This window comes from Marmota monax, unplaced genomic scaffold, assembly GCF_021218885.2.
Source record: "Marmota monax isolate L192 unplaced genomic scaffold, Marmota_monax_Labrador192_F-V1.1 WCK01_AAM20220418_F8-fsc00153, whole genome shotgun sequence".
NCBI lineage: Eukaryota > Metazoa > Chordata > Mammalia > Rodentia > Sciuridae > Marmota > Marmota monax.
The window spans coordinates 1,408,132-1,428,285 of NW_026692146.1; the positions used below are offsets into that span (position 1 = coordinate 1,408,132).

General features: G+C 36.8%; 1 protein-coding gene across 10 annotated transcripts in view; it reads right to left on the reverse strand.

Annotated features, from left to right (window-relative positions):
• Nvl (nuclear VCP like) overlaps positions 1-20,154 on the reverse strand; it is a 132,390-nt gene that overhangs the window by 29,166 nt on the left and 83,070 nt on the right. For 9 of the 10 annotated variants that reach the window (XM_058571768.1, XM_058571759.1, XM_058571753.1 and 6 more), the window contains one exon: positions 13,918-14,024. In XM_058571768.1, coding sequence (XP_058427751.1) covers positions 13,918-14,024 — 107 coding nt within the window. Of the gene's footprint in view, positions 1-624; positions 1,871-13,917; positions 14,025-20,154 lie in introns of those variants that run through there. The other variant, XM_058571764.1, reaches the window with a different exon arrangement.

Sequence of the window (20,154 nt, forward strand, 5' to 3'; positions counted from 1 at the left end):
TTGAGAACAGCTATAAGCTTTCAATAATTAGGGTCTCTTTTAAGTAAACTCTTTTTATGAAAGAAAGCTCAATAGACAATGAGTCATAATAACTAAATGAGATGGTTTATGAAATTTTTAGAAAACCAACTATTATCTATTTAAACAAACACAAGCTTTCTAATTCTTAGCAAATTAACCTTTAAAAAAGTATCCTCACAAAGTAATCAACTGCCTTTTTCTAGGACCATGAGATGTGGTCTACACAGTATACCTCCAAAAGTTTCCGAACTAACATTATTTTCCCATTATTAGAAAAAAGGGCTGATGAATCATGTTTTCTAATGACTTATATGAGCTATTTAGAGTAGGCAAATTCAGAAAAACAAAGTAGAATGGTGGTTGCCATGAATTGCCATGGGGAGTCCAGTTTCAGTTTGGGAGGATGAGATGGTCCATGGATGGTAGTGATGGTTGCACAACAACGTGGATGTGTTCAATGCCACAGAACCACATATTAGAAAACAGTAAATTTTATGTATATTGTACCACAATTTAGAGAAAAAGAATTAGTTACTTTCCACTAATACTTTCTATAATTCTGAATAAAGCAATGTGTTATGGAATCACATGTACAAAAAGTAATTAAAGATATAATACTACTTTTATTATTTTTAATTTGGTTACACAAATCTACTCTTAGTTACAGAGAATCTAGAATCAGTGATTAATTTTATTTACATAGCAGACTAAAAAACTGAAGAAGAAAAAATTAACAGGTCACATCTTCATAACATAATAATAGTAATTTTGCATTTTCTTCAGCCTTTGAACATACACATAAAACACAATTTTGTATCCTATTTTTTTGGCTATAGTTTGCCTATCAGTAAAATATTTAAGTATTCAAACACTTCAAAGGGTACAAAGTGTAAGCATATTCATAGATTAAAGTAAAAACAATACCAAAAGAAGAATAAATACTTAATAAATGCTAGTTAATATTACATCAGGTTTTTAATAAGAAACTATTACACCAGTCATAAGAATTTAATAGATAACATTTAGGTGAAATGTTAATACATGTTTTAGTTTTGAGATGATGGAGTTTTTTCTGTTCATTGAGACAGGGTGTCCCCAAAGGCTGGCCTTCAACTCCTTAGCTCAAGGAATTTTCCTCCCTCAACTTTCAGAGTAGTTGTAACTATAAAAGAATGCCACTACCTAGCAGAAGTATGTTTAAAAAAATACATCATTTTGTGAATACAGCTTTTTAGTGATATTTTTATCATGACTTTAAAGCCTATATGCTTTCTCTCAAAGTATTTGTAGACATTAAATAACCTTTGTGGTTTTCTGAAATAAGAGTAAGTTTTAGGGGCTGGGGTTGTAGCTCAGTGGTATGAGCGCTTGCCTCATATGCATGAGACCCTAGGTTCAATCCCTAGCACCACATAAAAATAAACAAATAAAAATAAAGGTATTGTGTCCATCTACAACTAAAAAAATGTTTTTAAAAAAAGAATAAGTTTTAATGACACTTAAAATGAAAAAATAAAAGTTGTGGAAAAATCTACTTGTCTAGAGTTGGGGTTGTGACCCAGAGGTAGAGTGCTTGCCTAGCATGTGTAAGGCACTGGGTTCAATCCTTACCACCACATAAATATAAAATAAAGATACTGTTTCCACCTATAGCTAATATATATGTGTGTGTGTGTGTGTGTGTGTGTGTATAAAATCTACTTGTCCAAGGTGGTTTTGAGCAACATGCCTCTTATTAAACATATCATCATTGGGGCTGGGGATGTGGCTCAAACGGTGGTGCGCTCGCCTGGCATGCATGCAGCCCGGGTTCGATCCTCAGCACCACATACAAACAAAGATGTTGTGTCTGCCGAAAATTTAAAAATAAATATTAAAAATTCTCTCTCTCTCTCTTTTTTTAATTTAATTTTATTTTTTTACTTTTTATTTTATTTTATTTTTTTACTGGTTCTTATTGGTTGTTCAAAACATTACAAAGCTCTTGACATATCATATTTCATACAATAGATTCAAGTTGGTTATGAACTCCCATTTTTACCCCAAATACAGATTGCAGAATCACATCGCTTACACATCTACATTTTTACATAATGCCCTATTAGTAACTGTTGTATTCTACTACCTTTCCTATCCTCTACTATCCCCCCTCCCCTCCCCTCCCATCTTCTCTCTCTACCCCATCTACTGTAATTCATTTCTCTCCTTGTTTTTTTTTTTTTCCCATTCCCCTCATAACCTCTTCTATGTAATTTTGTATAACAATGAGGGTCTCCTTCCATTTCCATGCAATTTCCCTTTTCTCTACCTTTCCCTCCCACCTCATGTCTCTGTTTAATGTTAATCTTTTCCTCCTGCTCTTCCTCCCTGCTGTTCTTAGTTGCTCTCATTATATCAAATAAGACATTTGGCATTTGTTTTTTAGGGATTGGCTAGCTTCACTTAGCATAATCTGCTCTAGTACCATCCATTTCCCTGCAAATTCCATGATTTTGTCATTTTTTAGTGCTGCGTAATACTCCATTGTGTATAAATGCCACTTTTTTTTTTTATCCATTCATCTATTGAAGGGCATCTGGGTTGGTTCCACAGTCTAGCTATTGTGAATTGCGCTGCTATGAACATCGATGTGGCAGTATCCCTGTAGTACGCTCTTTTAAGGTCTTCAGGGAATAGTCAGAGAAGGGCAATAACTGGGTCAAATGGTGTTTCCATTCCCAGCTTTCCCAGGAATCTCCATACTGCTTTCCAAATTGGCCGCACCAATTTGCAGTCCCACCAGCAATGTACAAGAGTACCCTTTTCCCCACATCCTCGCCAGCACTTGTTGTTTGACTTCATAATGGCTGCCAATCTTACTGGAGTGAGATGGTGCTTTTGATTTGCATTTCTCTGACTGCTAGAGATGGTGAGCATTTTTTCATGTACTTGTTGAATGATTGTATGTCCTCCTCTGAGAAGTGTCTGTTCAGGTCCTTGGCCCATTTGTTGATTGGGTTATTTGTTATCTTACTGTTTAATTTTTTGAGTTCTTTGTATACTCTGGATATTAGGGCTCTATCTGAGTGTGAGGAGCAAAAATTTGTTCCCATGATGTAGGCTCCCTATTTACCTCTCTTATTGTTTCTTTTGCTGAGAAAAAACTTTTTAGTTTAAGTAAGTCCCATTTGTTGATTCTTGTTATTAACTCTTGTGCTATGGGTGTCCTATTAAGGAATGTGGAGCCCGACCCCACAATATGTAGATCGGAGCCAACTTTTTCTTCTATCAGACAGCGCGTCTCTGATTTGATATCAAGCTCCTTGATCCATTTTGAGTTAACTTTTGTGCATGGCGAGAGGAGGGGATTCAGTTTCATTTTGTTGTATATAGATTTCCAGTTTTCCCAGCACCATTTGTTGAAGATGCTATCCTTCCTCCATTTCATGCTTTTAGCCCCTTTATCAAATATAAGATAGTTTTAACTTTGTGGATTAGTCTCTGTGTCCTCTATTCTGTACCATTGGTCCACCCGCCTGTTTTGGTACCAGTACCATGCTGTTTTTGTTACTATTGCTCTGTAATATAGTTTGAAATCTGGTATCGCTATACCGCCTGATTCACACTTCCTGCTTAGAGTTGCTTTTGCTATTCTGGGTCTTTTATTTTTCCATATGAATTTCGTGATTGCTTTATCTATTTCTACAAGAAATGCCGTTGGGATTTTGATTGGCATTGCATTAAACCTATAGAGAACTTTTGGTAATATCGCCATTTTGATGATGTTAGTTCTGCCTATCCATGAACAGGGTACATTTTTCCATCTTCTAAGATCTTCTATTTCTCTCTTTAGGGTTCTTAGTTTTCATTGTATAAATCTTACACCTGTTTCGTTAGGTTGATTCCCAAGTATTTTATTTTTTTTTTGAGAATATTGTGAATGGGGTGTTTTTCCTCATTTCCGTTTCAGAAGTTTTGTCGCTGATATACAGAAATGCCTTTGATTTATGCGTGTTGATTTTATATCCTGCCACTTTGCTGAATTCATTTATTAGTTCTAGTAGTTTTTTTGTAGACCCTTTTGGGTCTTCTAGGTATAGAATCATGTCTTCTGCAAATAGTGATAATTCTTTTCCTATTTTTATGCCTTTAATTTCTTTCGTCTAATTGCTCTGGCCAGTGTTTCGAGAACAATATTGAATAGAAGTGGTGATAGAGGGCATCCCTGTCTTGTTCCAGATTTTAGAGGGAATGCCTTCAATTTTTCTCCATTCAGAATGATGCAAGCCTGAGGCTTAGCATAGATAGCTTTTACAATGTTGAGGTAAGTTCCTGTTATCCCTAGTTTTTCTAATGTTTTGAACATAAAGGGATGCTGTACTTTGTCGAATGCTTTTTCCGCATCTATCGAGATGATCATATGGTTCTTATCTTTAAGTCTATTGATGTGGTGAATAACATTTATTGATTTCCGTATATTGAACCAGCCTTGCATCCCAGGGATGAATCCTACTTGATCATGGTGCACAATTTTTTTGATGTGTTTTTGTATCCGATTCGCCAGAATTTTACTGAGGATTTTTGCATCTAGGTTCATTAGAGATATTGGTCTGTAGTTTTCTTTCTTTGAGGTGTCTTTGTCTGGTTTCGGAATCAGGGTGATGTTGGCCTCATAGAATGAATTTGGAAGAGCTCCCTCTTTTTCTATTTCCTGAAATAACTTGAAAAGTATTGGTATTAATTCTTCTTTAAAGGTTTTGTAAAACTCTGCTGTATACCCATCCAGTCCTGGGCTTTTCTTGGTTGGTAGTCTTTTGATTGCTTCTTCGATCCTCAGCACCACATACAAACAAAGATGTTGTGTCCACCGAAAATTTAAAAATAAATATTAAAAATTCTCTCTCTCTTTCTCTTTAAAAAAAAAAATCATCATGGCCAAAAAAATGACTGTGAATTAGGGAGAAATGAAAATTGAACTACCTTGAACATATATTATTTTACACTTGAGGTAAAATTGCATATGTATATGGTCTTCTTTAAGAATTAAAATAACCCACATAATTCACTTCTCTAGTGGAATCTATGAAGCTATGGTGAAATACATAAAAATTTTATAATTCTTTAATTTCAATATGGAGGAAACAAGTGATTCTTATTTTTATGAATAGTCTTTACTTTTTAACACTTTCCATTTAAAAATATGTTCAAACTTCCCTTTACTGTATGTCCAATACAAATCTTATGTGGAAAAAAACCGAAAATCATCACCAGAAAATATCTACAAAGACTAGAATGTCATCCTTGTCCTTCCTAAAGAAACTCAAGATTCTAAAAGATACCAAGAAGTTGATCCAATCCACAAATCATTTCATATTTTTAAGACTACACAATTTTAGTCCACTCTCTCAGATATTAATAGAGAAAAAACTATATAAGACAATCTAGAGAATTAAAGTCAAAAGTCAGCAACTTTAAAACAGATTAAGCACTGAAAGAGGTTTTTAAAAATGATATTGCTTTTTCTCTCACTCTCACACACAAACATGCACATACACACATTTATTTATTTTGTGATGCTGGTGATCAAACCTGCAGCCTTGCACATACAAGGCTAGTGTGTTAACTAAGCTATATGTTCAGTCCATGAAAAACCAATCTGTATCACTATCTGTTGATATACCGAGAATATATGTGGACCTCTGTCCACATATGAATTATCCCTCTGGATGAGATATCTTCCTTCCTCTACTTGTGCCCTGCTTTTAGATATCATCACATTCTTTTTTAGGTGGAGTGGGGAGTACTGGGAATTGAACTGAGGGGCACTCAACCACTAAGGCACATCCCCAGCCTTTTTTTGTATTTTATTTAGAGACAAGGACTCACTGAGTTGCTTAGCACCTCACCATTGCTGAGTCTGGCTTGAACTCGCGATTCTCCTGCCTCAGCCTCAGCCTCCTGAGCTGCTAAGTCAACATATTCTTTAAATAAACTCAATCATGAATTCTGGAGGAAGGAAGGAAGATGGGAATGTGGAGCCATTCTCCTTAGAGGCACCAGGAAGATGGGGGCCAGCAGGGCAAAAAGGATGGCTGGATGAGGCTTCTGCTCCTCCTGAGCAGGTCTGTTCAGCAAGGTTCCAAGGCTGAGAACAGGGCACACCCAGGAAGTAAGTAAAAATACACTCTAAAGTAAAAGAGAATAAACTCCAAGAACCCAGCCTATGTTTAGCACACATATATGCTGAGACTGAGAAGGGCCTAAGCCACAATGCTATAAAAGTTGCTTTCAAATTCAAATTGTTTTTCTATAAAAATGTCTCTTTTGGATTTTTCCTTCCTTCCATATTCATAACTCTGTGCTCAGAGGCTATAGGCCTTTTCCATCTAATTCTCAGCTCCTCTCTAACCTCCACATTTATACCAGATGATTCTTCTTGCAAACAGACAGAATATACAATACAGGGTCAAGATAGAAAAATCTACAAATGTAAAGCAGGTGAGAAAAAGAAAAGGAGACCCTAACATGTAGCATGTGGCCTGAGATAATTAAGTGGACCCTGATGGTGCTCTAGGCTGGCTGGGCCCTCACAGGAAAGCTGTGGCATTCCTTACAGGGAAGCTGCTGCTAAACAAAAATAATCTCTTAGAATGCGGACTTCAGACAAGGACACTATGTGACCGTGATGGATCAAGACAAAAAGGCTACTCTGTAATGTCCGAGCACGGATAGAGCATGAACACTGTCCAAGAGAGGAATGACCAAACAATCCCCCAACCTAAGCAACAGAAAAAACTGCTGTTTCTTTAACAATCACAGGTCTTTCTCCCTTCTAGGTAATTTAAGAGGATACCAACCCACAGAATGACAGCTGCTTTCTAACAACAATTGAGAGCAAGGCTCCATAATAAACCTTTCCCAAATCTAACATAAACCCCAAACATTTAGTCCTTTCTTACACCCTCTTACTTAAATGCCCCCTTCCCCAGTTATCTTGGAGTGCATTCTCCCTAACAACAGGCCTCACCTGCTTAACTGTATTCCTGGGGCTCATTGGCTGGACTACACTAACATAGCCAAAAAATTCTATAATCCCACCTCCACAGCAAGCACAATTAATATTTTAGTGTATTTTCTTCATTTTTTTGAGAGCGGGAATTTTAATATTTATTTTTTTAGTTTTCGGCAGACACAACATCTTTTTTGTATGTGGTGCTGAGGATTGAACCCGGGCCGCACGCATGCCAGGAGAGCACGCTACCGCTTGAGCCACATCCCCAGCCCTTCTTTTTTCTTTATACTTCTATGATAGAATTGGAATTGCTAAGGTACTCACTTTCCTTTTTTTCCCCTCCTCAGGAGTGGATTAATATGTCTGTTGTTTCATAAACATTCATATATCTGAAGGCAAGCTCCTTACTGCTAAAGACTGGGTCTTACGTTTCTTGGTCTGCTCAATAGTACCCACAGAATCCCAAGGATAGAATTAATTTTTAGTGAGTACTTGTTGACTAAGTAAAAGAGTGCTGGGGGCTGAGGCTGTAGCTCAGTGGAAGAGCACATGTGAGTCACTCAGTTCGATTCTCAGCACATGAGTTCGATTCTCAGCACCACATAAAAATAAACAAATAAAATAAAGGCATGCTGTCCATCTACAACCAAAGACACAAATTTTAAAAAAAGAGTACTAATTTTAGGTAAATATTGAATTACATTATTTCCTTTATCATTTTATTCTTGAAGCAGATATGTAGAAACATTCAAACCTTAGTATGAGGGTTCATAATTTTTGGAATGGTGATGAAATTCTAGAAAAAGAAAGTGTAAAGTTGCTCCAAGTTGTGGGTATCATTGTGGGAATGAACCAGTATCTGAAATGATGAGGTGATCATTCTTTTGGATCCAAATTTGTAAGGCTCCAAACAAATTTGTAAGTCTCTCATCTAGAAATGGACAGCACTCTATTCATTTCCTTTTGTTGGTGATATCCCACATGCAAGTGTGTTATTTTCATTTGTCACCATGACTATAGGAAATTCATATGAAGAAACTAGGAGAGTGTGTGTATAGACCTACTTATATACACATGTATCTAAATACATACTAACCAAAATGAACAAAATCTCATTACTGAAGTTCTTAATGATGGAGCCAAGGAAATGGAAGGAAAATGCTTGGTACAGATAACAAGTATATACGAATAAAGCAAGCTTTGTTAGCCTTGGGATATTGGCATTTTGTGTTAGATAAATCTTTGGGTAGTGTGTTTGGTTTTCCTGTTTGCTGTAGGATATTTGACAGCAGCAACACTCCCTTTCCTAGAGACAAACATCTCACAGACAATTAAAAAATGTGGAGTGGGGTGGCGGTAAAACTGTCTTGACAAACAGTGAGCTAAGCAATACGTTTTCACAGCTTTCACCAGTAATATGACGATGACAGACAAAGCTATAACTCAACCAGAGGACTCTTCTGAACTCCCAGCCATGAATCCAACTTCCTGTTAGACATCATCACTTGGGTAATGCTCATGCAGAGAATTTACCTGCCTTCATGTTCTCCCTCAACTCTACAGTAATCCAATGTCCCATTAATTAAAAACTTTAAACAATTTCCATCTGAGTCCCTTTTGTTATTCTCTGATATTGCCTTAGTTCTGGTATGCTGAATTTCAGTTTTTGGTTGAACCATCTTGTCTTCCACCACGTCCTTCATTAGTGGGAGCTTTTTAACCCACAAAGCCCCATCAGCCTTCTTTTCTCATCTGTTCCTCCCACCTTTTGGAGTCAGTTATGAATATTACCCAATGCAGTTTTAAGTTATGATGGCCTGTGAAAGTTGGATCATGATCTTCCTTTGTTATCATCCAAAGAATCTATTTTAAAAAGTTAAAAGTTTAAAAATCTACTCAAAGCAACCAAATAAAGAAAGGAGAAAACCTATACTACAGAGCAATAGTAACAAAAACAGCATGGTACTGGTACCAAAACAGGCGGGTGGACCAATGGTACAGAAAATAGGACACAGAAACCAATCCACAAAACTACAACTATCTTATATTTGATAAAGGGGCTAAAAGCATGCAATGGAGGAAGGATAGCATCTTCAACAAATGGTGCTGGGAAAACTGGAAATCCATATGCAACAAATTGAAACTGAATCCCTTTCTCTCGCCATGCACAAAAGTTAACTCAAAATGGATCAAGGAGCTTGATATCAAATCAGAGACACGGCATCTGATACAAGAAAAAGTTGGCTATGATCTACATACTGTGGGGTCAGGCTCCAAATTCCTCAATAGGACACCCATAGAACAAGAGTTAATAACTAGAATCAACAAATGGGACTTACTCAAACTAAAAAGTTTTTTCTCAGCAAAAGAAACAATAAGAGAGGTAAATAGGGAGCCTACATCCTGGGAACAAATCTTTACTCCTCACACTTCAGATAGAGCCCTAATATCCAGAGTATACAAAGAACTCAAAAAATTAGACAATAAGAGAACAAACAACCCAATCAACAAATGGGCCAAGGACCTGAACAGACACTTCTCAGAGGAGGACATACAATCAATCAACAAGTACATGAAAAAATGCTCACCATCTCTAGCAGTCAGAGAAATGCAAATCAAAACCACCCTAAGATACCATCTCACTCCAGTTAGATTGGCAGCCATTAGGAAGTCAAACAACAACAAGTGCTGGCGAGGATGTGGGGAAAAGGGTACACTTGTACATTGCTGGTGGGACTGCAAATTGGTGCAGCCAATTTGGAAAGCAGTATGGAGATTTCTTGGAAAGCTGGGAATGGAGCCACCATTTGACCCAGCTATTCCCCTTCTCGGTCTATTCCCTAAAGACCTAAAAAGAGCATGCTACAGGGACACTGCTACATCGATGTTCATAGCAGCACAATTCACAATAGCTAGACTGTGGAACCAACCTAGATGCCCTTCAATGGATGAATGGATAAAAAAAAATGTGGCATTTATACACAATGGAGTATTACTCTGCATTAAAAAATGACAAAATCATAGAATTTACAGGGAAATGGATGGCATTAGAGCAGATTATGCTAAGTGAAGCTAGCCAATCCCTAAAAAACAAATGCCAAATGTCTTCTTTGATATAAGGAGAGTAACTAAGAACAGAGTAGGGTCGAAGAGCATGAGAAGAAGATTAACATTAAACAGGGATGAGAGGTGGGAGGGAAAGGGAGAGAGAAGGGAAATTGCATGGAAATGGAAGGAGACCCTCAGAGTTATACAAAAGTACATACAAGAGGAAGTGAGGGGAAGGGGAAAAATAATACAAGGGGGACAAACGAATGTCAGTAGAGGGGGCAGAGAGAGAAGAGGGGAGGGGAGGGGAGGGGAGGGGGGATAGTAGAGGATAGGAAAGGCAGCAGAACACAACAGACACGAGTATGGCAATATGTAAATCAATGGATGTGTAACTGATGTGATTCTGCAATCTGTATATGGGGTAAAAATGGGAGCTCATAACCCACTTGAATCAAATTGTGAAATGTGATATATCAAGAACTATGTAATGTTTTGAACAGCCAACAATAAAAAATTTAAAAAAAATAATAATAAAATAAAATAAAATAAAAAAAAGAAAGGAGAAAACCTGCATGTTGCAAATGTTGAAAGTGGAGGGGAATGGAAAGAGAAACTTTTGGGGTGGCTCATAATCAAGCCTACATTGCCAGGAAGGAGCACTGAGGAAAGGTAAGGTGACAAAATCTTATGATGTCCACTGATACTCAAATATTAAGAGAAGTAGCCTGTGGAGAGGATATCCTTAGAGAATGTTAAAGAAAGTCCTCAGACACACTAATCAAGGGATTTCAGCAGAATCAGGAGGGATTACAAAGTTACACCATTTCTCATGGTGCTTTGTATTCCTGGAACATGGCACCAGGTGAATGAGATCAACGGACAGGCCTCAAACATCTTTATAGACACATTCAGAATTAAAAAAAAAAAAAAAATTACACTGCAATATTTACAAAGGCAATAGGGAAAACTGTGACCAATCAAAAATTATTTCCAGCTAACCTGTTATCCAGATATAAAGACAACAGACAGATATATTTAATCATGGAAAGAATTCAAGGAATAAAGTAGAATATACTTAATAAACAGAATAAAAGAATAAAGTTAATAAGGAAATACAGATAAAAAGATGAATCAAATTAAATAGAAAAAACTTGTGAAATTGCTGTTGTGAGTACTAGATTTATTTAAATATTAAGCTAAGATTATGACTCCTGGACATAATGTAAGTGTTATAAAACTGGCCACAGACATATACACACGCAACAAAAACTGTGCAGTGGTGGAAGGGAAGATAAGAATGTTGTTAATTACCTTGTTAACTGATTTTTCTAAAATGAAATCTGTACTTAAAAAATAATAACTTGGGCTGGGGTTGTGGCTCAGTGGCAGAGCGCTTGCCTCACACATGTGTGGTGCTGGGTTCGATCTTCAGCACCACATAAAAAAAATAAATAAACAAAATAAAGATATTGTGTCCATCTGTAACAATAATAATAATAATAATAATAATAATAATAATAATGACTTCCTCTGCTTTCTAATCTTTTTTTCCTTTTAACTCTCAGAGCAATGTTAGGAAAGAAAACCTTTTATAACAAAGAAACATTATAAGAAGTTAATCTCTTTCAATTTGTTCTTTTAATTCTCAAATAAAATTAACTTTCTTTAAATAATGTATTACGTTTATTCCCCCTTTTTCATTCACTCTATCACTTATCAACCCTACTGCATAGAGAGGTTTGCAATGTCTGCACTAAATGTCAATATACATCATTTGGCCATAGTACAATCTGGGATGACTTGCCTAGTCCTTTTTATTTTGTGTCCAATTCTTATTAGTTTTTTTTTTTTTTTTTTAAACAGAAAAATCAATTCTGTATAGGCATCTTTTTTCTTTTTTGGGATCCTGAGGATGGAACTCAGGGGCACTCAATCACTGAGCCACGACCCTAGCCCTACTTTGTATTTTATTTAGAGACAGGGTCTCACTAGTTGCTTAGCGCCTCGTTTCTGTTGAGGCATTCTGAACTTGCAATCCTCCTGCCTCAGTCTCCCCAGGCACTGGTGTGTGCCACCTTGCCTACCTCTGTACAGGCATCTTAAAAGCTGGAAAACATATATAGCAACAGTTTTTTACTGGATGTGTTTATACTTACATTTGGGTCAAAAGTCAAGCCACTGTAATTTATGATTAAAATAATTCTTAAATATTGTACAGAGAAAATATTGTACAGAGAAAAACTTCGGAGGATATTGCTCCCCACTTACTGAAAAATATTATATTCTGCTAAAAATATTGAGTAAAAATGCATGTTATTTAATTTGAAAATCACTGAGGAAATAGGATATGGTAGGTCCAAATAAGTCATTCATACCTATTATTCTTGGGGAGGATGTGGGAAAATTGTACTCTCATTCATTGTTGGTGAGTCTGCAAATTAGTAAAACCGCTTTGGGAATCAGTATGGAGTCTTCTTAAAATACTAGGAATGGAACTACCATGTGACCCAGCTATCGCATTTATTGGTATTTATCCAAAAGAACTATAATCAGCATTCTATAGGGATACATGCAGGGCTGGGGATGTGGCTCAAGCGGTATCGAGCTCGCCTGGCATGCGTGTGGCCGGGGTTCGATCCTCAACACCACATACAAATAAAGATGCTGTGTTTGCCGAAAACTAAAAAATAAATATTAAAATTCTCTCTCTCTCTCTCTCTCTCTCTCTCTCTCTCTCTCTCTCTCTTTAAAAAAAAAAAAAAAATTCCTCATAATAGGGATACATGCAGACCAATGTTTATAACAGCACATTTCACAATAGCCAAGTTATGGAACAAGTCTAGGAGCCTGTCAACAGATGAATAGATGAAGAAATTATGGTATTTACTCAGCAATAAAGAAGAATGAAATATATAATTTGCAGGTGAATGGGTAGAACTGGTACAGCACATCTTGCTAAGGAAAATAAGCCAGACTCAAAAGGCAAAGACCCAAAAGTTTTCTCCCCTATGCAGAAAGTGGAGAGAAGTAAGGATTTTAAAAATCAAAAAAACTCATGAAACTGGGAGAACAGTGGAACAGAGGAAGGGGACTGAGGAAGGGGGTAAAGATGGGAAAGGAAAGAAACTGTAGAATAAAATTATAGTATGTGCAGGTATGAATAACAGTTACAATGAATTTAACTTTTACATAACTATAATACACAAATTAATAAAATGATAAATACATAGAAGACAGAGCAGAGGAAGGGGATCTAGGGGAGGGGAAAGGGGAAGAACAAGGGATTGAATTGGAACAAACTAAGTTATATGTGGTTATAAATATGTCAAAATGAACCTGCTATTTTGTATAACTATAATACATTAATACAATTTTTTTAAGTTGAAATACATAAACGTGGAGGACAAAATTCAATATGGTGTTATCAAAACTGAATTTTTCTCTGGATGTTTACGTTGGACCTACATCTATTTACTTTTCATCTCCAAATGTTTCTATTCCATTTCAAACATGAACTAATGTTAATTCTTCTAAAAGTAACAATCACACATCTAAAAGAATGGAAAATGTGATGTCAGTGATATGTCTAATATATTAATTGAACAACATCTCCAAATATCCCTCTGCTTTTTCAGTTTTCTAATCTATTTAAGTTGCCTTCACTTTAAGCAACTAAAAATAAAAATGGAGAGGATTTTCAATGATAAAATAAAAGTTCATCTTCCTTTTTGGGAGATCTAGACTGGACAAATATTTAGAGTAAAGAAAGTATTCAGTCATCCTGAATTAATACCCGTTGTAACTATAGTTATTGAGAGAAACACATCCAAAAATATTCCATTTCCTTTACTCACTTTTGTGATAGTTTTTAAGATGGCAAGACGGTCTGCTGGGGGTGGCATACCCACAAAGAGTGTTTTGTCCAGCCGACCTGGGCGCAGAATGGCAGGGTCGATGATATCTGGAGAAGGGAGAACAAGTCTTAAATAAATGAAACAGAATAGATTTTTTTTAAAATTGAAAAATCCATCCCACCTTCTAGCCCCAAACCTGCTCTTTCTCCAGGATTCCCAATCACACATAATGAACCCCCACCCCAAAACACCAGACAGGTTTCTCCCCTTCCCTCTAAACAGGTACAAGTTCCATCAAGTCTGTCTCTGATTACCTTAACCATCAGTTCAAGAAAACATAAGTCCTTAACTGGTCTAGCTTGTAAACCTCCCCTTATAATGCTGCCAAGGTTATCTGCCTAAAACACAAGTCCATTGTTTCAACTCCTGCTCCTTCCTGCACAATGGACGCTACATTTCTAACCAGGGCAGGAAAGCCCTTAGGACCTCACCATCTTCCTTTCTAGTTTGATTTCTCCCCAAAACACTAGTTATCAGATGTCTTGCTGTTCCCTAAAAGATCCAGAAGCTTCAAGCTTCCTTCTCTGTGCTCTCAGTGCTGTCTTCCTCTGAAATGCCCTCCCCCCTTCATATCTATTGCAGTTCTCAAAGGACACTGCCTTCTTTCCTGAGGCTCCTCAAAGAAAGTCTCCTGCCTTCTTTTGTGCTTGGTCTCTGGGTGCCAGCAGCACTGCAAGCCTCACACCATGCCTGACAGGAGGCTCCTTATGAACATTCCTGACTTCTCTACAGAGACTCCATTTTTTAGCTAAATCATTTCCAACAGTTAATTTAAGCGTGAAATTGAGAGCTCTTATAAGACACAAAGGTAAGACCACTGCATATACAAACCTAACTAGAAATAATGAAATTCATGTTTCTAATAAATATATTGCAACTTAAACAATATTTTCCTCCTCCACAAAGACGCACAATTAGTCCTCTTTGCAGCTGACATTCCATCTGTTAGTATTACTGCTGAACCACCAAATGGAAACTATATCTTTATTCAATGCTTTTATGAATATTCAACTACTGTTGGAATTTCTCTTGGGATGGCAAAATGCACCATTTGAAAACGAGTTAAAATATGTATGTGTGTGTGTGTGTGTGTGTGTGTGTACACAAACCTGCCTAGTGGTCATCTTGTCTATAGTATAGAAGTTCTTAAACATTTTGCTCTCAGCATCCCTTTGCATTCTTAAAAATTACTGAGTTTCTCCTTCCTAAGTTTTCTTAGCTACCCTTCCCACTCCTAAGTATATATCTCCAAGAGAAATTAAACCAAATTAAAGCAAAAACTTGCACGTGAATATTCATAGCAGCATTATTCATAATGTCCATCAATTGGTAAATAAAAAAACTTGTATAACTATAAAATGAATTATTATCTGGAAATAAAAAGGGATGACGTACTGAGACATTGTATAGCATGGATGAACCTTGAGAATCTTATATTAAGTAAAAGAACAGACAAAAAAGCCCTCATTATATGACTTCTTTTATGTAAAATATATAGAATAGGCAAATTTATAGATACAGTAAGTTAGTGGTTACCTAGAACTGAACATGAGGTAAGGAGAATGAATGCTGAAAAGTATAAGATTTCTTTTTAAGAATGGAAATATTCTAAAATTAAATTGTGATGGCTGCATAACTCTGCAAATATACTAAAAATCACTAGAATGCAGGCCTAAAATGGATAAAATTTTTAAAAACCTAAACAAAGATGGAAAACAGAATGAGGTATCTTCTTATGATTGATTAAACAATTATGAGTCTACTACATACCAGCTTATCTACAAATCAGGGCCCGAGTTAATTTTTTAAAAAAGTAGTGCTCTGTCAAAGGGCAAGGTATACAGGCCTGACCACAGCATGTGTTCGACTGCCTCCAAGAAGCATTCAACCTTGATACAAGACCAGTCAGACTAGAAGTGAGGGAACAGGTCTGTTTAACTTAGACCTTTAGTGTCTAAATATCTTACTGTAAGAAAATAAACAGCTTCTTTTTAGTCCTCTATTCTTTTATCTGCTAAATAATTATTTAGGGCTTAGAATGAACAAAAGACTTTGAACCAGAAAGTCTCAAATATAAAAGTGCAGACCTAATTCTTGTCCAGATGGAAGCTTATTTGCTTATTTTTTCAGCTGTGCCATATCTAGAGGGCAGAAACTTTTTTCTGCTACAGGTAGGAAACAGACACCATCAAGTAGAAGAGAATGTTAAGAAGCTGGTTTGGCTATATGGGTTTCAAAGTCTACATACTCTACGCACGAGTATCTTTTTTATTTTTTTAAACAAGTTACACAGTGCACTGAGTGCGAACAGGTAATTCTCCTACTGAGAATTAGGAGGGCTGGCATTTGAAGAAAGAAATGCAAGTGTGCAGAACAGACTCAAACTAGGGTATCAGTGGCCTAGCAGTACAAGGAGCTGCATCTTCTCTAGCTAAGTACAGGCAGCTGGTTTAACTGCAGCTATACCACACATGCGAAGAGGGTTCAGAATAATCTGAGATGGAATAGTGGATAGTACTTTCAAAAAAGTAATAGCTGAGGAGTTGGGATTGTGGATCAGTGGTAGAGTACTTGCCTAGCATGTGTGAGGCTCTGGGTTCAATTCTCAGCACGATATAACAATAAATAAATATAGATCCAAGATGGTGGGCCAAGAGAGGCAGCATTCCGTGTCACTCCATGACCTAGGACTCAAGTAGTGAGAATACTGCTTCTCTGTAGTGATATTCCTGCTCCTAGGCAGGAATCACGATTACTGTGCCCGTCCAGGGCTCCAGGCCTCAGTGTCAGGATGCCGCTCCCACGCATGACACCTGGCAGCTTCCCACATGCAGGAACTCTAGCTGCCACTCCCATGTGGACCCCCATCTACCCCCATGGGGCTCCCCTGGTTGCTGCCATCTTGGGACGCTGCAGCAGCAGATAGTCCCCTACACATAGTAGCTGCCTACACCAGGGAACTTCACACAGGCTCTGAATAAGCTGACAGCCACATACTGCAAGCCAGAGCTGTCTCTGAACTCCTTGTCCAATGCCATCACTCGGCTCCCCCCACTGACCCGACACCCAAACAATGAAAGCAGGCGCCTCCATCTTGGGTCACCTTCATCACTTTCAGTGGGAGCAAATCCCAATTTGGAACTCTGGCTGGCCAGGTACTCAGTTTCTAACTACCCCCTCTCCCCAGCATCTGCCACCCTGGCACAGTGACACCCTGGTTACCTTCACCATCCTGAGGGCAGAGATACTATCTAACAACAGATGACCCCACCTATTAGATAAAAAGGAAAGCAGGAAAGATACTGATCTCCAACTAAAACAATCCCTGTTTCTTCTTTCAAGTTCTTTTTTTCCTCTCCCTCTCTATTCTCCCGCACTCACATCCATATGTGAAACCAAGTATTTTGCATGAATTAGGATTTTGAAGACTGGGACTTTTTAAAAAATTTTTTTCCCACCAATTTCTACTATTTTAACATTTTTTATTTTTCTAAATATATATTTATATTTGTTTTATGTACTCTACTGTCTTCCCACTTACTTGTCTACTCAAAATTACTTTCTCTCCCTTCTCCTGCTACTAACCTTCCTTGTTAGATTTCTCTTTCACACTTCCTAAGAAGTGTGAAATACAGATCCAAGATGGTGGGCCTCCTACCTCCTCCTTAGCATATCATCCTACTCCTCACCTCTGGTTCTTTATCCACCATTAGAAACTGTAAACACTTTTATAAACCTACTGAGTATATTGTAGCTAATAAATGAATTCACCATTTCTGTACATTTTGACCAAACTATAAACATCTTAACAGCAAACATTTGTTTTTAGGGTGTATATTGGTTATATTGGAATCTGTTACCATTGTCCTTCACCTCAAAGGAGAGGTATTAGATCCCTACAGGGGCACTATAAGCCTCGGATCCACAGTGCTAGAAGGGAAGACACATAAGCAATATGAAAAGACAAGGGAAGAAAGTGCCCCAAACATATCAAGATATCACATTATTAGAATCCATGGCCAGCACAGCAGAAGAAATGACAGAGACGGAGTTCAGGATGTACATGATAAAAATGTTCTGTGAATTAAAGAATGATATAAGAGAGCAAATACAGGCAGCAAAAGATCATTTTGACAGAGTTACATAAACAAATAAAGGAAGCAAAAGATTACTTCAACAGAGAGACAGAGGTTCTAAAAAAAAAAACAGAAATCCTTGAAATGAAAGAAACAATAAACCAAATTAAAAGTTCAATTGAAAGCATTACAAACAGATTAAACCACTTGGAAGAAAGGACCTCAGACAATGAAGACAAAATATATAATCTTGAAAAGAATGTAGCCCACACAGTGAAGATGGTAAGAAACCATGAGCAAAACATTCAAGAAATATGGGATAGCATAAAAACACTAAATTTAAGAGTTATTGGGATAAAGGAAAGCATAGAATTCCAAACTAAAGGAATGAGCAATCTACTCAATGAAATAATATCAGAAAAGTTTCCAAACATGAAGAATGAATTGGAAAACCAAATTCTGGAGGGTGACAGGGTGCCAAATGTACAAAATCACAACAGATCCACACCAAGACACATAATAAAAATGGCTAACATACAGAATAAGGAGAGAATATTAAAAGCCATGAGAGAAAGGAATAAGATTACATGTAGAGGAAAATCAATTAGATGTGCAGATTTTTCAACGCAGACCCTGAAAGCTGGAAGATACTGGAACAATATATATCAAGCTCTGAAAGAAAACAGATGCCAACCAAGTGTCTTATGTCCAGCAAAATTAAACTTTAGATTTGATGATGAAATAAAAAACCTTCCACAAATTTGATCATGAAGTAAAAAAACCTTCCATGATAAGCAAAAGTTAAAAGAATTTATAACTCGAAAGCTTGCACTACCCAACAGCCTTAGCAAAATATTCCATAAAGAGGAATTGAAAAACAACAATGAAAATTAGCAAAGGGAGGTATTACAGTAAAGGAAAAACTACTAATGAAAGGAGAAACCAAGTTAGTTTAATACTAAAAATAAACAAAAATGCTGGGAATAAAAATCATTTTTCAATAATAACCCTGAATGTTAATGGCCTAAACTCACCAATCAAAAGATACACACAGGCAGATTGGATAAAAACAAAAACAAACAAAAAAACCAGACCCAACAATATGCTGCCTCCAAGAGACTCATCTCATAGAAAAAGACATCCACAGACTGAAGGTGAAAGGTTGGAAAAAATCAAAACACTCATATGGACTGCGGAAGCAAGCCAGGGTTTCTATCCTCACATCAAATAAAGTAGACTTCAAGCCAAAGTTAATCAAAAGGGATAAAGAAGGCTATTTCATACTGCTTAAGGGAACCATTCATCAATAAGACATATCAATGAAAAATTTATATGCCCCAAACAATGGAGCATCTACGTTCATCAAACTCTTCTCAAGTTCAAGAGTCAAATAGACTACAACACAATAATTCTGGGTGACTTTAACACACTTCTATCACCACTGGATAGATCATCCAAACAAAAGCTGAACAAAGAAATTACAGAACTCAATAATACAATCAACAGGGCTGGGGTTGTGGCTCAGTGGTAGAGCACTTACCTTGCATGTGTGAAGGTCTGGGTTCGATGCCCAGCAACACATAAAAGTAAATAAATTAAATAAAGGTATCGTGTCCATCTACAACTAAAAAAAATTTAAGAAAAAAAACCTAATACGATCGATAACATAGACTTAACTGACATATATAGAATATTTCATCCTTCAATTAATGAATCCACTTTCTTCTCACAGCACGTGGATCCTTCTCTAAAATAGACCATATATTATGCCACAAAGCAACTCTTAGCAAATATAAAAAAGTAGAGATACTACCCTGCATTCTATCAGATCACAATGGAATAAAATTAGAAATCAATGATAAAATAAAAAATAAAAGCTACTCCAAAACCTGGAGACTAAACAATATGGTACTGAATGAACAATGGGTTGCAAAAGACATCAAGGAGGAGATTAAAAATTCTTAGAGGTGAATGAGAACACAGATAGTATGTATTGAAATCTCTGGGGCACTACGAAGGCCATACTACCAGGAAACTTCACTGCATGGAGTTCATTCCTTAAAAGAAGAAAAAGTTAACAAATAAATGACTTAACATTATA